The 24,847-nt window shown below is 34.0% G+C and overlaps 1 protein-coding gene across 1 annotated transcript in view; it reads right to left on the bottom strand.

Annotated features, from left to right (window-relative positions):
* Positions 1 to 1,510: 1,510 nt before the first annotated feature.
* The window catches only part of RAB18 (RAB18, member RAS oncogene family), a 50,252-nt gene continuing 26,915 nt past the window's right edge, over positions 1,511 to 24,847 (bottom strand). The window contains exons 3-7 of the mRNA XM_072651812.1: positions 23,951 to 24,012; positions 5,652 to 5,724; positions 3,993 to 4,111; positions 3,844 to 3,910; positions 1,511 to 2,821 (exon numbers count right to left, since the gene is read on the bottom strand). Coding sequence (XP_072507913.1) covers positions 2,649 to 2,821; positions 3,844 to 3,910; positions 3,993 to 4,111; positions 5,652 to 5,724; positions 23,951 to 24,012 — 494 coding nt within the window. The 3' untranslated portion in view covers positions 1,511 to 2,648. The remainder of the gene's footprint in view (positions 2,822 to 3,843; positions 3,911 to 3,992; positions 4,112 to 5,651; positions 5,725 to 23,950; positions 24,013 to 24,847) is intronic.

The raw sequence follows: 24,847 nt of genomic DNA, 5'->3' as shown, positions 1-24,847 counted from the left end.
TTCAATGGGAGACCTCCCCTGAGGTTCTATGAGGTTTTACCCACGATGTCAATGTCATAGACTTTTAGTAGGGAGTATCACTAACAGAAGCCTACAAGGGTAAATTTAAAAGCAAGTTCCAAGTTGTCTAAGGCAAACTGCTTTATGCTCGTAGGTACTTCATACTCCTCATATGCCTATGAGTTGAAACAAATCAACCTTTTTGGGTTTCAGTTTCCTTATCTGTAAAATGAGATGGTTTTTAGTAATTTCTGAGGTTCCTTCAGTTCTAAATCTATGTTCCAACTGCTCTATCACCAATCTTGTTAAGCTCTGAGAGACTCATCAATAGAAGGCTAATCACATAAATTCATGAAGCTATGTGTACTGGGGTATGGAGGGGTGCAGTGCAGACTAGTAGAAGGGATTACCCACACAAGGGACATACAGATCTTCTGAGCATGTGACATAAAAGTATCAAAACAGATGTTTTCTTTTGACTGTATCCATGTGAGTGATTCTAGACTACAAGAACATCTCCTTTTAATATTCAAAGATCTGTATTTAATATATACTTAATTCTGAAATGCTTTTAATGATGAAGATGGGGATACTGTTAAAAAATGATTCTAAGGATAGTGGTATACTAAATTCTTAGTTAAATAATCTGTCAAAGTGATCAGAAAAATAGATTCTTAAATATTAAAATTATATTAAACTAGTAGCAAAATGCCAACCCTGTAACTTAAAAAAAGTTCATCACTACCATCAAGATCACTGACTTCTGATCTGATAATTGGAAACAGGAAAATGTGCATAACCTGTACAGGTACACTGGGGAAAAGCAGGCTATGAATTATTTATTTTTTAAAACTGTAAAAGGTTACAATAGAAATGGTCTTGAAAATAAGCAGCTTATAAAACATGACACCATTTAGTAACTAAATTCTGCCAATAAAATTAAGATTAAAGCCTGGTTCACAAAAACATTCCAGTTATAGGTCATTAAGGAGCAAGAAGAAATTTTAAAAATCATGTCAACAAATGCACTGTATAAAGAACTCAATAATATGAACTAAAGTTTTAATTGGAACATGAATAAATTATAAGTATACATGTGGATTATCTACCTTCTTCCAACATTACAATATTAATGATAAAATATTCAGTTTAAAAAACCCATCCAGCATATATAATGCTATCTAGTCAATGTAAACAAAGTAGAATGTGAGGCTATATGTGAAGAAAATGCATTTGAGAGACCGGGTTGTGGTGAAAATAACTCTTTAAAAACAAAAAATACTCATTATGATGTTGAAATATATAAAATGCTTATGAGCTCTAAATTCATACGTACAACAAATTTCCAAGACAAGAATACCAGTCACTTGCTGTCATGTATTATGGTGATTGACTTTCAAGGAAAAATAACCCCTATTTTTGGCATAAAATAGCAGAAACAAATAGTAATGAACTTATGTGTATGTAAAAAATATACAAGTATACAATAGCAAGAGGTTAGAAAACTGAATACTTTGGAAAAGATTTATTAGTCTGTACAAGTTAGTTTTGATAAACCACTGCTACTTGTTACAGTAAATTCAAGATTTTCATTGCAACAGTATTTCCCCACACATCAGAATCCAGAAGCTATATGTCTTTTCTCAAACTGTCACTTCGTGCTTTTCTCCCTGACCCCCAAAACACAGAAATAAGGTTCAGAATATCAACTAGCCATTTAAAGCGATCATATGATACATATCTTCATAACATTAAACAAGCTACAGTTGAGATACTTGGACAAATACTACCAACATTTAAGAAAAAGCGTTGGTTTTAAAATGTGCTAACTATTATATGAATAAGTCACAATGAACACACTAATTTCATATCCCTCTGGAAACAAAGTGGGGGAAAGAACTTGACTGCCACTGTCAGACACTGCACTACAAAACCTGCAGTGCAAAAGTGCCAGGAATCTAATGTATATATCACAGGATTAAAACTCCAGTTAAGCAACTGAGTTATTCATTGAAGTGAATTAAAAAGTAGGTCCCAATTGTGTTACTTCACCGCTAGTTCAGAAGCATCATCAGACAAATGCAGGCGACTACAAATTGGCCACAGCCATAATGAGTCTTGAGTTTTTGCTAAATACCTCCCTCCCCCCCAAAAAATTTTTTTTAAAAAAGAAATCTGTAACATCAGCTTCCTAGAGAAGCTCTAAGAACATGCTGTGAAACCTGCAAAGGAATTCATCTGTTATACTTATAGCTCCCAGTGTTCCTAGGAGTTATACAAAGCAATCGAATAATCAGACAAAATTAACCAAAAGGAGACCAAAATGCAGACAGACAGCTTTACAACAGATATTTGTTGGATGGATTAAAAAAAAATACATGATGAATGTAGGTCATAAAATTGAGTGCACTTAGTAATGCACACCCATTTTATGTTACACGAAAGACTGAAGGTTGCAATTTGTGCATGCTTACCATAAACATTTTTACCTGGGAAAGCTGATGAGTGTTTTCTTATAAATGTTCATCGCCATGATACAAAACAAATATGTGCAAACTGCAAGGTCCCTAAAATAGCAGTTAAGGAGTTTATATACAGAAAGATGACACTATCTGATCAAAAACGCAAAAGATAGACCTTCCCAGAGTTTATAACATAGAACAATATCCTCCACAAGCTCCTCCATGGCTTTCTTCCCTGTGTGATAGCCTTACTCCTTTATTCTGGTTCTCACTCTCCCATAGTCCAGGGGTTTGAATGATCTTTTCAACAAGTTCTTCAAAGGCACATTGTACACCATCACAGGTTTTTGCACTAGCCTCTAAAACATGGGAAAAAAAATAACGTTCATTTCTCATGCAAAAGAAAATAAGTACTTGGAAGTAATAGACAACTTCCTCTCTGTTTCTGTATTACCAATTTTTGCTGGGAATTATTTTGGTACTAAGTCATCTTCCCAAGATTTATTGTCACATTGGCAGTATTTCCCACAGGTCTCTCATTAGTCTTTCTTGACTCACCTCTCAAAACTGTATCAGAAAAATAACTGATATCAACAAAGGTCTCAATCTATATCGTACTTAATATTCAATGATTTACACTGGGTTCTTACCCAAAAGAAACCCTGGATATTATATGCATTTGATTTCAAAGAGAAAAATTACTCTGCCTATGAGTTTGTCATTATATGTAGTTTTAGCTAAGAGATACTATTTAACTGGCTCATTTAAACTCATGCAAGTTTACCTTATAAAAAAGATTCAATTATATTGTAAAAGGAGAATAAAAGTAATCTAATTTCTCATTTGGTGTTTGTAATGCCAAGCAAACAAAGAAAATATAAGTTAGCTGATACAATTTAACAAAACTTCTGACTCTTCAACATTTAAACAATTTAGAATGCAAACTAAAGCTAATTTTAAACACAAAAACAGGCAAAATCAGGAACATAATTCAGGGAATAAAATTCTAGGATCTTCAGTCAAACGTGCAAATTAATTCAAATACTTAGAAGAATTAAATATTTATATTTAATTAACATGACTACTTCATATAAATGGGAAGTTTTCAGTAGATGGTACAAGAAGCTCAGCGTTTAGATATAGCATCACTGATATTTATGTAACACCTTTAGGTCCAAAGTCTTTTCACACCTATGAACTCATTTAACCTTGGTATTATGATTCCCACAAGACTAAACTGCCACCCACAAAACAAATATTAGAATCCAAATTCCTGGAGCTCCTGTCCCCAGAACTCACTCACTTAACACTACTTGAATGAGTAGAAACTGATATAATTACTTCTTGGTCCCAGTTAGAACATACAACCTTATAAACCTACCTATAAATAACATGGAATGCTTCCGTGCAAATTTCAGCCCTTCATTTCTATCAACTTCACGGTTTTCCTACAAGAAGAACATACGTATTAATAAAAGTTCTGTAACATCGGTCAATTTTTAATAATGGTCAATTTTCCTACCTTCCTACCTTATCAATTTTGTTTCCAACTAGCATTTTCACTATGTCATTTCTTGTGCAGTATGTTTCCAATTCGTTTAACCAATTATCCAGCTTAACAAAAGTGTCTCTTCTTGTGACATCATAAACTGAAAGAGAAGGTTTAAAAGCCACAATACACACATTAGAAGAAGGAAAAGAATTTTTAAATGTTAAAACTTGTAACAAACAGCTCACATCTCTTTATAAAGTTCACTTATCTTCGGCTATGGTTACAATTATCTACTTTATCCAGATGAAAATGTCACAATAAAATTCACTTTTAATGGCTATAAAAACCAGGCTCTCGATAATGCATTCCATTTGATGGCAAAATAGCATTGCTTCTAACCACAGTAGTAAGAGTTGAGTGATTTATACCTAATAAATATAAACTAGCAGCATTACTTTTAACTTGTTGGTAGGTTTGAGCCTGTCAAACCATGTTTAGATATAAATCCTCAGTAAAATACTAAGAAGTTTCAAATGCATTTAACCTCTCATTAACCTGATAGCCAGTTTTCTCCTGGACCTGTAATTGTTACATTTCAAGGAAAATATGCGCCATATGACCAAATTTATGTTCCGTATTCTATCCTTTGTTCATTTTCTTTTTACTACCTATCATCTTAATCATCTTAGTTTTCCTAATAATATATGAAAATACAGTCAAACAGTTTACAGCATTCTTATTTATGAGAAAAGAAATGAAGCTGGAAATATTAGGAATCGTTTACCTGATGAACAAAAATGAAATTAAACCCCTGCAAATGATAAGAACTGTATATTCCTCACCGATAAAAATCCATTTCATACAACTATAGTACAAAACTTGCTAGAAAAAATTTTTCATCTGCATATTCAAATGTCCTGTACTGAAATTTTTAAACACACTGATAGGAATTACAACTTGGCAGAGGGCAGTAGGCTACTGAGCAAATTAAGTATCTTTAATGTACAGGGGGAAGTAGGTGCTTTCATCCATGGGCCTTCACTCTTCTTTTTCTTTTCCAAACTCCTAGGTCTTTTAGCGTATGTTGTTCTTCATAGATCATTATGATTTAGGAGTCTGGAATGTCTGAAGTGAAGAGGAGTAAAGAGAAATGAAGGGTATTTAGGGGAATTGGTGAACAAAGCATATGAACGTGGATTACTACGTGGATTACTATGATGCATATTGCAGAACCATTGCTGTCAATAAAAAGCATATGCTGCCTTTGCATAAGGATCAGATGCTTCAATGCCATGAGGTGTTTTTCTACCAGTGGTAAATGGTTTGTGCTGAGTCATATACTCTTTCTCCTCATCAACCTTGGAACCAAAAGCCTGGATTAAGTAAGCATTGGCCAAAAACATCAGTTTATCTCTGCCTGAAGATAGCTGGTCCAATACTTACATTGACTTGGTAATATTGTCTTAATTAACATCCTGCACTAACCAAATAAGTAAATTAGCCTTTGAAGGAAAGATAGATGAGGAGTAATCACTACAGAGTTCTTAGTATGAATAAACAAAATTAAAGACGTGGCACTGAAGAAAGAGAAAATTTTTAAAAACAAGGTTTAATGAGAATGTTCTAAAAATACTTAATTTCAACCAGAAAACCCACATGCCCAGATTTTACAAATGGCAGTGAAGTAAAATGCTTACCTAATATAACACCTTGTGCACCTCTGTAATAGCTAGGGGTCAGTGTTCTGAAGCGCTCCTGACCTGCTGTATCCTAGAAAGGACAAATCAAAATTACCTTACAAGTCATCTAGCTCAACAGACTCCTTTTACAGATGAGAAAATCAAGGGCCAAAGAGTTCACTCAAGTAGTGAGTACCAGAGCTGAAATCAGAATCCAAGTACTGTGACTCCATAACGAGCACCATGTACAACAAATCGATTTTCCAAATCCATTAAGTCAAAACAGCAGAGTGTTCTTCAATACGCCACCAAAACATCATCTCCCACAATAACATTAAAATAAAATGTTACACAACTGAAAAGTTTTCATTAAACATGAAATGAACCAATATTAACACATCTCCCTCTGGAGAAAAGAAATAAACATTTTATACCATTTTTCTTTTAAAATTTTTATTATGAAATGTTTACTTCATTTCAAAGAAATATGTACATTAAACAAAACTGTCTAAATACACATTTTAAACTACTTACATTTTAAATATAACATAAAGTTATCAATTCTTTCTGTGTACCCTTCCATTCTCCTTACACCTCTACTTTCCTTCTGGTTATCTTTTTACTTTGGAATATTTCACATTTTCATATTTCTTTATGCTTCTGCTTTTTTCACTCACTCATATTTCATTATACTGATATAGTATAGTTTTTTAGCCACCCCTAAGCTTAGATATTCAGGCTGTTTATAATTTTTCACTAGTATAAGGAACTATCCTTTAAATATGCTTTTAAATTTTTTCCATAATTCTACAATAATTCCAATGGCAGGACTGAGTCCAAAGAGTATGATATTTTTTGGATAGTATTCTACCAGATTGATCTCCAAAAGGATTCCACTAAATGGTAATATATAAGCATGAACTAACCACAGCAAACACATACTTTCTTTACCTCAATGACAGAAGGATAGAATTCTACTATTTTTAATAATTTTGGTCATAGATCTAGAGCTAGAAGTAACCTTAGAGGGTCAACTCACACAACCCTCTCATTTTACATGGGAGAAACTGACATTCAGGGGTGAACTAACTTCACCCAGGTAACAAAGGTAAAAAGTATTAGGAGCAAGTTTCTGCTGGAACCTCAGAGGGCTTTAAGTTGCTTTTTAAAAGAGAGGTGGAACTGTTTTTCAAATATTTGTAATATTTTTTTTTTAATCTTGATAAATTGCCTCTTGATCATTTACCAGTTGGGAGTGTATGTTGATCTTGCATTGAATCGGTTCCTTATACACATAAATGTCAAGTTTTTTATAACATATTTGCCATACTTTCCCCAATGTTAATTTATAAATTTTGCATTTTTGTTTGTATAAAATTCTGAACAAAGTTTTCTACAATGGTCCCAAATAATTTACCTCACTTGTTCAAGAGAACAAAATTTCTCTTTCATAAATACATTATTTCATTTTATCCTAACTTTAATGTTATTTTTTTATCTTGCATCTTGGATGCACAAGATTTGCACAAGTTCTATTTCCATTTTAATGGAAATGAATTAAATGAATTAAATCAGAGTACTAGTTGGATAGGAGAAGAGAGAATATATTATATATTACTCTATCCTCTACCTGAACCAAACTGTTTCCCTTTCACTTTCTTTGGGTAACAAAGGTAACTCTAAGTACTCTCACCAGTAGTAATGAGGAGTCAGCCCTACCTGTCAGCTGACATAGTAGGTAGGCCTGGCTGGGAGGCCAAGTAAGTGAAAGCTTCTTTTGCTATCTGCTTCTCATAAACCTTCAAGCCCAAAGGCATTAAGAGTAGTGCTGTGGAGCTACAGCAGCTGCCTGATTTTTCCCCATGGTGAAGCAGGGAAAATAGTACAAAATTTTAAATCAGAAATTTCCCTTTATCTGTTAATAATTATAATGATAATTATAATAATTCCATTTAGAATTATTAAGTCTTAATTTCAATTCAAATGATTTTTAATGTCTATATAGTTGAGCTAATTTGGCAAAAATCACCAAACCAATGCTATCAAGAATGTTTCTCTAAGGGAATCATGGATTCTCTGAATATTCTAGTTATGGAAGAGAATAAATTAATTTCCAGGTTGAAGTAGCTGCCAGTGGGAAATTTCATATCTATATATCACAAAACATCCTTTTTACAAGTCTTATGATACCAGTAATTCAAGATGAACTTAAAAATTCACTAAAGCAACATATAAAACTGTCCAAATAAAACAAAAGGCAATATTCATTTTAGAACACACAGGACACATAGCTCTGCACTCGTTCCCTCTGAACAGATGCCAAAGATCAGAACCAACAACTGTCCTCGAGGAATTGCAACACAAATGCTCCATATAGAAAACACAAACAAGACAAACACGTGTCTGGCCCCAGGCACTTGCTAGCTGTGTGACCCTGGCCAAGTCATTTAATACTATTTGCCTCAGTTCCTCATCTATACAATGAACTAGAGAAAGAAATGGCAACTACTCCAGTATCTTGTCAGGAAAACCCCAAATGGGGCCATGAAGAGTCAGACAGTTGCTCTCCCTGGCACCACTCAAAAGTTCCCATATCAGCCTCTATAGCACAAGGCCACTGAGAACAGTTACTGATGTATAATTCACCCAGGAAAAATAAAAAGCATTTTAAAAAACTCTACTGGACTCTGACACATAATTGGATGGATTAGTTCATTAAAATCAGAACATTTATCTGAGGAAAACACTACAGAGGAAGCATGATATAGTGGGAAGAGTGCTAGACTTAGAGTCAGGAGAAATCTAGGTTGACATTCCAACTCTGACATTTACTAGCTGTGTGACGATGAGGCAAGTCACTTCACTCCCCTGAAGCTCAGCTATCAATGTCATGTGTAAAATGTTGCATAAAGTGCTTTTTGGAAATCTTAAGGCACTATATAAAAACGAGCCATCATTATCATAATCAAAATAGTAAAGCTATGGAAAAGGACTACAGAGAATTGAAAAGATATGGTTGGATTGTAATTTATACAGAAGAAATAGTTACAAAATCTACGGATTAGTTAAGCATATAAAATTGGTCTGAGGCAACTCCTATCTGTTCAAACTAGTTCACAACTGACCAAGATGCAGTTAATAAGGCAATTATTTAGTTCAGTGTTTGATGAAGTGGGGGGAAATGGTCACCCTGTATCTTCAGTGGAATATATAGCATAGCTCTCCAAGGGATAACCAGAGAGAGGGCAGATGACTCACATAAGCCCACTACATGACAGCCAATCATAGGGCTTGACTCCAACACAACTTCCCCCCCACTTCACACAGCATTCCTTCCACAAGCCCTTCCCTCTGCTGTGTAACCTCTCCCCTTATGTTCCATTCCAGGCAGAGGCCCTTCAGAGCAGTTATATAAAATACAACCTAACCCCAACCAGAGCACTTGCACTAGCAGACGCATTGTTGAAATTCTCTGTGTTCCTTTCACCTCTATCTCTTTACAATTTCAACAAGCACCAGGCAATGAGTGTGACCAGTAAGAACCCAGCCTCTTTCCTCATTTTTGGCAGGACAAAGTAATCAGATGAGAAGGTACAGCTAGGCTGCAATCTAAATCTTATTACTTTATATTTCCCCCCCCAAAATCCACCCTTCTTCCAATTCTTCTCATTTCTACTGATGACTCTACCATCCTTCCAGTCAGCCAGATTCATACTTTTGGTGTGATGCCCAATTCCACATGCTCCCCTCATCCCACATATCTAATCAGTTACATAATCTTGTAGCTACCTGTACAATTTCATTCACAAGTCTCTTCCAACTCTAATCCATCCTCAATATCACCCAATTGTCATTTCTCAAGTAAAAAGTCCAACCATGTTAACCCCCTCCTTAAAAAACTCTAATATCTCCCTATTAACTCTGGGATCAAATATTATTTCGTTTTTATTGCATCCTTTAAATTTCTATCTTTGTGTTCTGTAATATGCATAATTATTAGCAGAGTAGTACAGATATTTACTTTATGAGTAAGTAAAAAGATACTGAGTGCTCAAAAATTTTTACTGATGAAGTGCACAATTATCTTTCTGGGCTTCGGTCCCCTTATGTGCAACATGATGGGACGAAGCTTGATTATCTCAGATTCCCTCCAGCTTTAAAATTCTATGGTTTACGTTGTCGGACGTTGTCATATTTCTAGTCTGAAGTCAAGAGCTATGCATGGTACAACACCTTCTCAACTTCTTAAAATCAAGCAAATTCCATTTAGAAGGGAAAGGAAAGGGTCAAATTCTCAAATCACCTCCTTCCATTCTGCTGATTTCCTTGCCTTTTCAACCACTGGTGCTCTCTGCTCCTTCCTTTTCCCCAAAAAGGCCACATGGGTGGAATGTTAAAGGACAGATTTCCAAATTATGTCAGCCAAAGGGAATAACCAGTTTAGTAGCCAAATGCACAGCAAATGGAAAAACATTAGATATAATCCATGATGTAGTAAACTGAGGTCTCTATTTTCTCTGAAAAACAATTGGCAATAAAACCAGATAGATAGCTCCATTAGTGCACAATATTTATAAACACTGAAAATACTTTTCACTTGACTACAGTGACTAAATGAGAAAGTCTTTCTCATTTTTACTAATTCTACTCAGTTGGTTTTCAGCTCTTATCTACAGTAGTTATGAATCCTTCCCACCCCAAACCATAATTTCTAATACTCTGAAACCAAATGGAACCTGTATATGAAAGCTATCTATAAAACAGTATGTGATCTTATTAAAATTTCACATTACCTGTCCCTCTAATTACAATACTAGGAGAGTGGAAAGAAACTGTAGGAGTTAAAGTAAAAAAAATGAAGAACTACTAGAATTTTAAACAAATGTAATTTAATATTTATTATTAGCATCTTTAACCCAGGGTATTTTAATTAGTGGCTACAGGTATTTTAATTAGTGGCTACAGTGGCTGATAAAATTAAGGAAAGAAGGACTAAAATATATTTGAGTCTGTTTCAAATCAGCTTTACATTTTGGCACACCAGGCAGAGAGCACCAAATCTCAATGTACATTCCAATTACATGCAAGACTGATCATCGGAAAATGAGACAAGCTGTTATAGATCCCAAAGACACCAAAATGTTATGTTCTCACTTTAAAACAAAAGCCAATTAAAGTTCCCAATACAAAAAGAGTTTATACAATTTTAACATCCAACGTTATTTAAATCATGTTACACAATAACCTAAGTAGATGAGTAAATGAAAACCACTGCAGAAGATATCCACTTGAGGTATGAAAAAAATCTGATGTTAGTTTTTTAGACTAACTTTATAGATTTAAAATGAATGAGAGAAAGGAATTTTTAAAAATTCACAATGAATATCAGCCAGCCTAACTAGTACTAAATTTTTGTTGCTGGACACTAGCTATACCTGTGTAATAAGAAGTCATTTAACTTCCACTGGCCTCAGTTTTCTCATCTGAAAAATTAAGGAGTTGAAATAAATGGCCTCAAAGGTCACAACCAGCTCTAGATCAATAATTCTAGGATTCTATCACAACTACAAAACTAGGCTACAATCAATGTAATTACATAAAGGTCTCCAAATGGAGATCTCTAACAGGTTAAGAGAGAAAGATTTCCTAAATGGTATTGAAGATTTCCTAAAATGGTATTGAAAGACATAGAACAATGGGATTCCTGAACTGATAGAGACCTCAGAGGTCTCTAATCTAAAAGCCTTCATTTTAGGGGAAATTAAGACCCAACAAGGCTAAATGATGAACCAAGTCAACAAACGACAGAGCAAAAATTTACTATATTACCTCTATATATGTTCTTTCTATTATGTCAAATCCACCACAATAATGCCTGGGCTGTGTCCAGAAAAACCATGTCCTATTTCTTTAGTATAAAGGATCCTACTCCACTATTCCATACCTATCCCATTTGTGTTTCAGTCTGCCCAGAAATGTTACTGAAATTGTGTTTTTACTCAGGAATAGAAAAGAAGGCAGGAGATGAGTTTTTCAAATGCAGCTTCACAGAATTTCAGACTTAGAATGGATCTTAATAGCCATCCAGTCCAACCCATATTTGAAAAATAATTCATTTTACAACAAATCCAACAAATGATCTTTTCTTAAAGATCCCCAATAATAGGGAATTAGCTAATTCCACATTTAGAAAACCCTAATTATTAGGAAATCTAAATCTGTCTCCTTTCAACTCTTCACCCAGAGTTCCTATTCTGCCTTCTAGGGCTAAGCAGACCAAGACTAAACTTTCTTCCACAAGAGCGCCTTTTAAACACCTAAAGACAGCCATTGTGCCCCACCTATCCCAACCTGCTTTTCTCCAGGATAAATATCCTTAGTTCACATAGCATAAACCTAAGACCTATTCAAAATCCTTGTTACATGGAGAAATGATGAATGCTGTGGATAAGTTCACTTACTTTGTTAGTATACTTTCCAGGGATGGACTCACAGATGATGAGGCTGACATAGCATTTCCAGAGCTAACTCAGCTTTTGGGAGGATCCAAAGGAAAGTGTGGGAGAGAAGAGGTATTAGACTGCCTACCAAACTGAAGAGCTACAAAGCTGTTGTGCTCACCTCACTGCTGTATGCCTGTGAAACTTGAACGGTATATCAAGTGTCATGCCACAAAACTGAATCATTTCCATTTGAATTGTCTTAGGAAGATTCTGAGGATCACCTGGTAGGATAAGGTACTGGACACTGAGGTCCTTGGTTTGAATTGTTCGGAATTCTAAGCTTTGCCCACACTGTCTGAATGCCTAACACAGGTTTGCTTAAAAGACTATTTTAGAGAACTCACAAAAGACAAACACTCACATGGAGGTCAGAGGACCAATACAAAGACATTCTCAAGGTCTCGCTGAAGAACTTTGGAATCAATTGCATGATATGGAGATACTGGCAAAGGACTTCTCAGCATGATGTGTCTGCATCTAAGAAAGTACTATGCTCTATGATAGCAGAATTGCAGTAGTTCAAAAGGAACATGAGATGTGCAAATTTAGAGACATCTCCACTTCAAATGTTAATGTAGAATATTTGTGTTTGAGCTGTCATAAAGCCTTCCAAGGTCTCAGCCTGATCAGCCACAGTGGGACACAGAGTATCTGGACTCCAACAAAGTGATGTCATTTTGGTCCTCCTCCAGAACAAAGGATAACCACCATTACAAAACATTACATCATATCAACCTCTTTCTTAAAATCTGATACTCAGCACCAGACATTAACATGTATTGACTGGTTTTACTGAACCACCTTTCAAACTTTACCCCTCAACCCTTTCCTTTCTTTTCCAATTCTTATTACATGGGATGGTTCTTTGGGTAGAGGCAAGGATTTTGGAAATGAAAATAATAGATTTGACCAAGGTAGGGTACAGCAGCAACACTTTTATCCTACTTCCAGAAACCATGCTACTCTCAAAAAGGCCAAAACTACAACACAACATTGGCCAGGATCTAACAGAGTCCCCAAGAGTGGCAATTCATTCCATGAGTTTAGTAATCACACACTGGAGAGTTTAACTTTCCCAAAGGGTACATGATGATATGGACACAATTATTAACACTTTCTTCCTTGAGAAGATATTGAAACTAATACTGAGCAAACACAGACTAGGTATAATGGAATGAGTTTAGGAACAAAGCAAGTTACTAAGAATTTCTAAAGTTTAAATTTGGCAACTAACTTATAATTCTTATGGGGTGATAGAAAAAAATGACAGATTCTTTAACTAAGTTTCTTCATTTGAAAAAATGAGTCAAAAACTATTTATTTTTTAGGGTTATAGAGAAACACAACATATTACATAATTGTGTGTCTTAATACCAAAGCAGTATGAACTAAGTGAGCTAAATAACTAAAACATGCATTTCACAATGTTTTTTATGAGTTTTTCTACAATTCCAATGAATTTTTATATTCTGTACAGAATTCTGAGTTATATAAAAGAAAGCATCCCCCTTTTTCATCTGTAATTAAAGGAGACAGGAAAGTAGCATCCAGTTCATTACTCACCATGTTTTTCCATTCTACAGTTTTTCCAATTGTTATAGCTTTCACTGGTTTGGAGGAATTTAACAACTAAAGTAGCTGCTGTATATATGCACATACACTATACATACATACTCTATCCATGATTGTAGATTAACAGGTTTACCTATTTGTTTGGTATCTGTAATCCAAGGGCTAAAACTAGAATCAAAACCTTTAACTTCTACAGTTTCATCATTAATATTTTAAAGATGTACTTGTATTAAAAAAGTATATCATTTTGGGGTTTTTTTGTTAAGGGGCTGGGGTGTAAGGAAAAGAGGGAGGAGTCTTGGATCAGAACCTGCCAAATTTCAGATTTTAAAATTTCAACTGTTTAAAGTTGTCCTACATGCAAAATTGTTTTAACTAAAAATCATTTTCTACCCTCACAACAAACAAAATTATGTAGAAAGTAGATGAAAATTATAAAGAAAATATATGCAAATCAAGATGATTACTCCTATGGAAATTAATCCTCTTGAAATTTATTGGCCAAACAAATTAACTTCAAAATTCTATTATGATCAATTGAAATTAACATTTCTGTTTTCATTAGGTCAGAATATTCATTCTACCTACAAATTAATTCTATAAAAAGCAGGACCTAAAGCCTCCAGAAAGTGACCAAAACCCATATATTGCAACTGCCATTCTTCAAAATCAATTCAATAAAAATATTACCATGATGAACCACAAAATGAAATTAGAACAAATTTATCAACATGAAAATATTCACTTTCAAAGAGGGTAGAGAAAAATCAAGAAGCTGCCTGAGCTCCTTCCCTTTAGCTTCCCTCAGAAGCAATGTTAAATCAGCCTCTAAATGGTTTCTGGAGCAATAGAACCCACAAAAAGACAAAGTGAAACAATTTTCCAGTTTAAGATAACTTAGGAGGACTTCAGGAAAGGTCTGTCTTACTTAGGTAAAAGGGGAGCACAATCCAGCACATACAGTGCCTAGATAGCCAGTGGGAGGCTCTTAGCCATAGCACAGATCAGCAACAAAGGCCCTGTGGTCCTGGTTCAGTAGGCCAGTGGCACAACAGGCTGCTGTGAGGCCTCTAGCCCTAAAGCAGAAGGCAAAGTGCCAGCCCCAGAACACAGGGCAGAACAGGTGCGACTAGGCTGAGTCACCCCAGTGCAGTGGACAAGCTACCAGCACCTGGAGGCCCCAGCACAGAAAATCACTGATGAGCTAGCTCCCTGGTCCCCAGCACAAGAAGCTTGGGACTCTGTTTCCAGTACCCCAGGAGCAAAGCTCAACTTTGAAAGTCACAAAAATACACAAGAAAATGAGCAACAAATAAAAAAGAGCCCTGACCATACAAAGCTACTATGGCAACAGGAAAGATTAAAATACAAACTGAAATGAAGAGGACAACAGTGTCAAAAATGTCCACATGCAAAACTGGTCTCAAGCACAAAAATCCTCCTGTAAGAGCTCAAAGAGAATTTTTAAAAATCAAATAAGAAAGGCAGAAGAAAAATTGGGAAAAGAAATGAGAGGTACGCAAGAGAGAGTCAACAGCTTGGAAAAGGAAAAACAAAAATTGAAGAAAACAATTCCTTGAAAAATACAATTGGCCAAATGGAAAAAGAAATTCACTGAAGAAAACAACTCCTTAAAAAGTAGAATTGTCCAAATGGAAAAAGGGGTAGAAAAGCTGACCAAAAAAATTAATTCCGTAAAAATTAGAACAGGGCAAGTGGAAGATAATGACTCTCATGAGACATCAAAAATCAGTCAAACAAAATCAAAAAATGAAAAAATAGAAGAAAATGTGAAATACCTCATTAGAAAAACAACTGACCTAGAAAATAGATGCAGGAGAGATAAAGAAAAGAAAAAGAACCTGGATAGCATATTTCAAGAACTTATCAAGGAAAACTGCCCTTATAGCCTAGAACCTGAGGATAAAATTAGTAAATGAAAGAATCCACCTATCACCTCCTGAAAAAGATTCCAAGATGAAAATTCAAAAGAATATTGTAGCCAAATTCCAGAACTATCAGGTCAAGCAGCCAGAAAGAAACAATTCAAATATCAAGGAGCCATAGTCAGGATTACACAGGACTTAGCAGTATATACATTAAAGAATCGGAAGGCTTGGAATATGATATTATGCAAAACAAAGGAGATTGGATTACAACCAAGAATCAACTATCCAGCAAAACTGAGCAAATCTTTCAAGGGAAAAGATGACCATTTGATGAAATAGGGGAATTTCAAACTTTCCTGATGAAAACACCAGAAGTGAACAGAAAATTCAATCTTTAACTACAAGAATCAAGAGAAGCATAAAAAGGTCAACAGGAAATAAAAACATGTTAATCAATAAGGTTAAACTGTTTACAATTCTACATGGGAAATGATACTTGTAACTCTTGAGAACTATACCTCTTCTTACAACAGTTAGAAGGACTACACATAGACAGAGGGTGTGGGTATAAGATGATGTGATGTGATGATAGAAAAAAAATTAAGAGGTGGAAAAAAAGGATTATACTGTGAAAAGAGGAAAGGGAGAGGCAGAATGGGGTAAATTACATCACAAGAAGAGGCATAAAAGACCTATTACAGTACAGGGAAAAAAGAGTGAGGTTGAGCATTGTTTGAACCTTACTTTCACTGGATTTGGCTCAAAAAAAGAAATAACATATTCAATCAGTTGGGTATAGAAATTCAACTTGCCCTATAGGAAAGTAGGAGGGGAAAAGGAAAAGAAAAGGGGGAAGGAGTGCTAATACAAGGGAGGGCAGACAGAAGGAGGCAGTACTCAGAAGCAAAATCCTGGTGAGGAGGGACAGGGTGAAAGGACAGAGAAAGTACAAATAGGGGGAAAAATAGGATGGAGGAAAATACACAGTTCGTAATCATTACTGAGAATGTGAATGGGATAAAAGCTACCATAAAATGAAAGTGAATAGCAGCGTAGATTAAAAACCAGAATCCTACATTATGCTGTTTACAACAAACATATCTGAAGCAGAGAGACACACAAAGAGTAAAAGTACAAGGCTGGTGCAGAATATATTTCTTCAGCTGGAGTTAAATAAAAAAAGCAGGGGAAACAATCCTGATCGCAGGCAAAGCAAAAGCAAAATTAGATCTAATTAAAAGAGACAAGGAAGGAAACTACATCTTGCTAAAAGGTACCATAGACAATAAAGCAATATCAATACTAAACATATGTCCACCAAGTTATATAGCATCCAGATTCTTAAAGGAGAATTTAAGTGAGTTACAGGAAGAAACAGACAGCAAAATTATACTGGAGAGAACTCAGTCTCCTCTTCTCAGAACTAGATAAATCTAACCACAAAATAAACAAGAAAGAAGATAAGAAGGAGAATAGAATTTTAGAAAAGTTACATATGATAGAGAAAACTGAAAATGGAGAAAACTGAATGAGGATAGAAAAGAATATACCTTTTGCTCAGCAGTATATGGCACCTACACAAAAACTAATCATGTATTAGGGCACAAAAACCTCACAATTCAATACAGAAAGGCAGAAATATTAAATGCATCCTTTTCAGATCATGATGCAATAAAAATTACATGTAATAAAAGGGCCATGGAAAGAAAGATTAAAAGTTAATTGGAAACTAAATAATCTAATCCTAAAGAATGAGTGGGTTAAACAACAAATCATTGAAACAATCAATAATTTCATCAAAGAGAACGACAATAATGAGACAACATACCTAAATTTATGAGTCAGCCAAAGTGGTAATTAGGAGAAATTTTATGTCTCTACATGCTTACTTGCACAAATAAAATAGAGAAAGAACAGATCAACAAATTGTGTATGTAACTTAAAAAAGCCAGAAAAAGAACAAATTAAAAACCCCCAACTAAACACCAAATTAGAAACTGTGAAAATCAAAGCAAAGATTAATAAAACTGAAAGTAAGAAAACTACTGAACTAATAAATAAAACTAAGAGCTGGTTTTATGGGGGGAGGGGGAGGGGCATGGAGGGACCAACAATAAAAAATAAAACAGATAACCCTTTGCTCTGATTTTAAAAAAGAGGAAAATCAAACTACCATAATCAAAAAGGAAAAGGGTGAATTCACCACCAATGAAGAAATTAAAGCAATAATTAGGAGTTATTTTGTACAAATGTATGCTGATAAACCTAACAATCTAAGTGAAATGGATGAATATTTACAAAAATATAAATTGCTTAGATTGACAGAAGAGGAAATAAAATATTTAAATAACCTCATTTTAGAAAAAGAAATTGAATAAGTCATCAATCAACTCTCTAAGAAAAATTCAGGGCCAAATGATTTTACAAGTGAATTCTACCAAACACTTAAAGAACAATTAATTCCAATACTATATAAACTATCTGGAAAAACAGGCGAAGGAGGAGTCCTATCAAAGTCCTTTTCTGACACAAATATGGTGCTGATACCTAAACTAAAAAGAGCCAAAACAGACAAAGAAAATTGCAGACCAATTTCCCTAATGAATATTGATGCAAAAATTTTAAATAAAATAATAGCAAAGAGATTATGGCAGTTATTACTTGAAGTATTTAATATACTACGAACAGATGGAATTTACATCAAGAATGCAGGGCTGCTTCAATATTAGGAAAACTATCAGCATAACTGACCATATCAATAACACAACCAAGAGAAATCATATGATTATCAATAGATGCAGAAAAGGCTTTTGACAAAATACAGCACCCATTACCATTAAAAACGCTAGAGAGCACAGCAATAAATGGAGTTTTCCTTAAAATGATAAGTAGTATCTCTCTAAAACCATCAGCAAGCATTATATGTAATGGGGATAAGCTAGAAGCCTTCCCAGTAAAATCAGGGGTGAAGCAAAAATGCCCATTATCACTTCTATTATTCAATACTGTACTAGAAATGTTAGTTTTATCAGGAAGAAAAGAAATTGAAGGAATTATGTAATGAAGAAACAAAACTATCACTCTTTATAGATGATATGATGGTATATCTAGAGAATAAACTAAAACACTATTTGAAATAATTAACAACTTTAGCAAGTTGCAGGATATAAAATAAACACACAAAAATTATTAGCATTTCTATATATTACCAACAAAGCCCAGCAGCAAGAAACAGAAAGAGAAATTCCACTTAAAATAACTGCAGACAATATAAAATATTTGGGAGTCTACCTGCCAAGACAAACCCAGAAACCATATGAACACAATTACAAAACACTTCACACAAATAAAATCAAATCTAAATAATTGGAAAAATACCAATTGCAATTCTACCTAAATTAATTTACATATTCTGTGCCACAGCAATCAAACTAGCAAAAAAAATTTTTATAGAGCTAGAAAAAATAACAAAATTCATCTGGAAAGACAAAATGCTCAAGAATATCCAGAAAATTAATTTTAAAAAAATGCAAAGGAAGGTAGCTTATCCTTACCACATCAAAAACTGTATTATAAAGCAGTAATCATCAAAACTAATTTGGTACTGGCTAAGAAATAAGAGTGATGGATCAGTGGAATAAATTAAGTACACAAGACACAGCAGTAAATGACTACAGTAATCTGTTTGATAAACACAAAGACTCCAGCTTCTGAAATAAGAATTCACTATTTGACAAAAAATGTTGGGAAAAATGGAAAATAGTATGGCAGAAAACTAGACATAGCCCAACATCTCACATCATATACAAAGATAGGTCAAGATGGGTTTTAGATTTAGATATGGTTTTAGATAGAAAGGCTGATACTATAAGGAAACTAGGAAAGCAAGGAATAGTTTCCTATCAGATCTATGAAGAAGGGAAGAATTTATGACCAAACAAGAGATAGAGAATATTATGAATACAAAACAGATATTTCTGATTAAATTTAAAAGTTTTGTACAAACAAAAACAATGTAAAAAAGATTAGAAGGAAATGAGAAAGCTGGAAAACAATTTTCACAACCAGTGTCTCTGATAAAGGTCGCATTCCACAAATATATAGAAAACTGAGTCAAATTTATGGGAACACAAGTCATTCCTCAACTGATATATGGTCAAATGATATGAACTGGAAGTTTTCAGATAAGACATCAAAGCTATCCATAGTCATATGAAAAAATGCTCTAAATAACTACTGATTAGAGAAATACAAATCAAAACAACTCTTGAGGTATCACACCAACACTTATCAGACTGGCAAATATGACAAAAAAGGAAAATGATAAACACTGGAGTTGTGGGAAAACTGGGACTCTAACGCATTGTTGCTGGAAATGTGAACTGATCCAAACATTCTGGAGAGAAATTTGGAACTATACCCAAAGGGCTATAAAAATGTTCATACCCTTTGACCTAGCAATATCGCCTCTAGGACTGTATGCCAAAGAGGTCACAAAAAAGGGAAAAGGACTTTCATGCACAAAAATATTTATAATAGGTTTTTTTCTCGTGGCAAAGAACTGGAAATTGAAGGGATGCCCATAAACTGGGGAATGGCTGAACAAGTTGAGGTATATGAATATAATGGAATACTATTTTGCTACAAGAAATGCTGAGCAGGTGGATTTCAGAAAAATCTGGAAAGACTTCTATGAAATGATGCTGAGTGAAGTGAGAAGAACCAGGAAAACATTGTACACAGTAACAGTAATATTGTTTGATGACTAACTTTGATAGATTTAGCTCTTCTCAGCAATACAATGATCCAAGACAATTCCAAAAGACTCATGATGGAAAATGCTATCCACATCCAGAGAAAGAACTATGGAGTCTGAAAGCACATCAAAGCATATACTATTTTCACTTTTTTTGCTTTTTGTTTTTTCCTTTTTTTTCTGATTCTTTCACAATATAATTAACGTGGAAATATGTTTAATCAGATTGCTTGCTGTCTTAGGGAGGGGGAGGGAGAAAAATTGGGAATTCAAAATCTTATTAAAATATGAATGTTAATAACTATCTTCACATGTAATTGGAAAAATAAAATATTTTCTCCTAAAACACACAGAAAAGAAAATACCCACTTTCCCAATAATCAATTTTTTTAAAAAGACTATATTAAAACTATATTAAGTTTTAAGAAAATGGTAGTTATTAACATTTAATGCATAACTGGGTCTATGGAATGTATAAATACTTAAACACTGAATGAGATAAGTTTAAAAGGTCACAGCTATTGAGACAGGAATCAAAGGATCATCTATGCAGAGCTGTAAGGGACTCTGAAGTTATCTAGATGAGCCCTTCTTAAACTATGGGTTGCAATCCCATATGGGGTCTACGTAACTGAACATGTGGGTTGCGAAAAATTTAGCAACAGTAAAAGGCTTCTCAATACTTAACAACCAAAAATTAATACAAAATCAAATGTAATAAATCTGAGATGTTTCTGGCAGTGCTTGCCCATGCTGCATTTTGCAACTTCACTGTAGCCTTGGTTCTGGACACAGCATTGACAATTATAAAATCAAAATATCACTCAACTCTGAAAAACGTAGAAGATACTCTACATCCTGCAATATCAAATATTCCACCAAGATTTAATTCTTTATGTAAAAATAAACAAATACATCCATCTCATTAGTATGCAAATTTGCCTTCATCTTTAATAAATGGCAAAATTATATGTATGCTAAATTGTTTTAAAATAAATTTTTTTATGATTTACATATAAATCATGTTTTATTTATATACCTATTTTACATACCTATATACTTGGGGTTGTGTAAAAATTTCTTGGGCAAAGAGAGGACATAAGTGGAAAAAGTTTAAGAAGATCTGATCTAGATCAAGTCCCTCATTTTAAAAATATAGAAACAAAGGGTCAGAAAGGTTAAATAATTTGCCTATGGCCTTCCAGGGATTAAGTATCAAATGGGATTTGAATCTAGGTCCTCCAATTCCAAAGCCAATAGTCCCTAGGACTATTACTCTACCTTAAACTTTGTTACATATAAAATCACTTAAGAACAAATTTTTTTAACTTGGTAGGTACATAAATAGACTAAGTCACAAAATCTATACATAGCATAAGGCTGGGATATGAACCTATGTCATTTAATTCCAAATCCAGTCATATAATACACATTAAAGTATTCAAACTAAGTTTAGAATGTAATATCCCAAAGAAATAATGGAATCAAAGACCTATTGGTTGCTGCTTGTTAAATGAATTTTTAAAATAGAATTTTATTAATATCTTTGGTTTTTATATAATCTATATTTCTCACTAAATCCCTCTCCACTCCCTTCCCAGAGGATGCATTTTTAAAAAGTTTAATATTAAAGAACATCAATTCAGTAAAACAAATCAACACACTTAAAAAGTGTTTTACACTTACAGTCCTCCTGTGCAAAGGAGTGAAGATGTTTTTTCATCTTTTTCAGTTTGTTTTGATTTTTTTTAAAAAAGAAGTTCCTCTATACCCAAAGGGTTACAAAAAATGTGCATACTCTTTGACCCAGTAATACGGCTTCTAGGAATGTATCCTAAAGAGATCATAAAAATGGGAAAGGGTCCCACATATACAAAAATATTTAACACCACCTTTGTGGTGGCCCAAAACTGGAAATCAAGGGGATGCCTATCAATTGGGGAATGGCTGAATAAATTGTGGTATATAAATGTAATGGAATACTATTGTGCTATAAGAAATGATGAACAGGAAGACTTCAGAGAGGTCTGGAAAGACTTATATGAACTGATGCTGAGTGAAAGGAGCAGAAGCAGGTGAACTTTGTACGCAGCAACAACCACAGTGTGCAAGAAATTTTCTGGTAGACTTAGTACTTCATTGCAATGCAAGGACTTAAATAATTCCCAATGGTCTGTTAAAGCAAAATGCCTTCTACATCCAGGGAAATATGGAATTCAATCACAGAATGAAGCAGATCATTTTCTTTTGTATTATGTTTTGGTTTGTTTTATGATTTCGCCCATTCATTTTAATTCTTCTGTGCAACATGACTAAGGTAAAAATACATTTAATAGCAATTTATATATAGAATCTATATAAAACTGTATGCTGTCTCAGGGAGGGAGTGGGAAGGTAGGATGGAAGTGGGGAGGGAGGGGAAAAATCTAAGATATATGGAAGTGATTGTAGAACACTGAAAACAAATAAATTAGTAACAATAAAAAAAATTTTTTTTTAATTAAAAATAAAAAAGTTCCTGAAATATAGGCTTTCAGAAGGGAAAAAATATTAAAGCTGTCTGGAAAAGATAACCAATTCCAAGGACAGGGATAAATAAATGGAAGGGAGGTTAGGGGGTGAATAAGGGGAAAAAAAATACTCATCCAGGTATTACCCTCTTCCTGGGAAATTCAGGCCTTCCAAAAACCAGCAGACAGATTGGGGGTGATGGATTAACAATTAAAATAAAGGCTCTGAGAAAGAAGTTAGCTCAGGAAGAACCAATTTTTAAGGGCCAAGAATTATCACAATATGGCAATTCTGAGAGAATATTTTCTAAGAACATATGAATGTGGCTATTCAGAGAGCATAAGTTCCAATTATCTACTACTGGAGGACACCCATGAAGTTAGGCTGGTTCCCTAAAAACACTAATAATGTAATGATTCTATAAAAAACTGAGGTTCCTGACTCTCTGGGACTAGTTAGAAATACACTGGAATTCCCAAAGTACCCATAGAAATAAGTAGCCTTCAATCTATCTTCCAGATCAAAAATGATTCATGCGTTCATTTCCCAGTACCACTTACGAGCAACCACACAAGACTTGTTCCAGCACCCAAGAGCAGCATGTTTTTTGCCAGGTAGTTATATTACTAGCTCTTCTTGCTATGATAGTAACATAAGGGAGTCTAATTAGGATCACAGTAAATGATAATCTATACTCTACAATAAAAGAGAATGAAACTAAATCAAGCAAGAATGTCATGTCAAAAAGAAAGGCATTTGACAAATCACCAAACTTTACAAACAGAATGTTAAAATAAGTTCCAACTTAATATTCATTGTGCCACTACATTTCTTCCTACCAAGTGCCTTCAGTATTAATTCATATAGAATGGCATTTTAACATTTGAGACACTCAAGTTGAAAATACCCTTCCCCAAAGGTCCTAATAACTTTGAGATTAAGTATTTATTACATTTTTAAACTGGTAACAAATTACCACAATACCTGAGACAAATCAAAATCTTTTAGAATACTATGTATCTTTATTAGATTCCTAAAAATTAATGTTTTATAAACAACATTTTATTAAGTATGCACAAATCTTACCCATATAGCAAGCTTAGCTTTATTTCCATCAACTGATATAGTCTTCACCTTGAAGTCAACACCTGGAAAAGATAACAGTTAGTTAAGTCTACAATAGCTCATCAATTTTAAAATCAACTACATAAACATATATATAAAACAATTCCAAAAACAGAATTTTTTAAAAGTTGTATGCCCAAATAATAGCTTGGAAATAAGAGATAGAACGGTGTGGTGGAAAGAATTCTAGATGTAGAGCAAAGGACCTTGGCTTGATAGAGAAAAGTGAGCAGAACCAGGAAAACAATGTATATAGTAACAACAACATTGTAAAAGAGAAAAAGATGCTGAAAGACTTTAAACCACTAATCAATGCACCGTCCAGTCATGATTTATCCAAGTCCTTGCAGAAGAGTTATGGGCTCAAGGTGCAGAATGAGACATACATTTCTGCACATGGTAAATGTGTGAACTTGTTTGCTTAAGTAAACCTCTTATAAGGACTACATTTTCTCCATTTATTGGGGATAGGAAAAACTTAAGGTAAAGTTGTCAAAAAAGGGGTAAGGAGGGAGGAAGAGAGAGATGGTCATTGAGCATTTTTTTTTAAATAGAGAGAAGGGAATAAAAATTCAGAAAGAAACAGATGAGCTAGTCAACTTTGAAACGTGTTGAATTTATTATACACTTTTCTTTTGGGGCAAGCTTTTATAAAAAGACACTCATGATTTCATTTTTTCAATCTAAAGAATATATGGAAATGTCCTTTTTATTGATATTCCTTAAATTCAGGATAAAAATATAAAATCTAGAGAAAAAATGAAGTAAAAAAAATGCACAAAAGAAAACAAGACCAGAGACACAAAGGACAAGTCTGGAATGGGTATGCTAGATTTATTATACACTTTTTAAAAATGT

Source organism: Notamacropus eugenii, chromosome 3 (assembly GCF_028372415.1).
Source record: "Notamacropus eugenii isolate mMacEug1 chromosome 3, mMacEug1.pri_v2, whole genome shotgun sequence".
NCBI lineage: Eukaryota > Metazoa > Chordata > Mammalia > Diprotodontia > Macropodidae > Notamacropus > Notamacropus eugenii.
The sequence above is the reverse complement of the archived record's forward strand: the minus strand, read 5'-3'. Positions and strand labels throughout refer to the sequence as shown.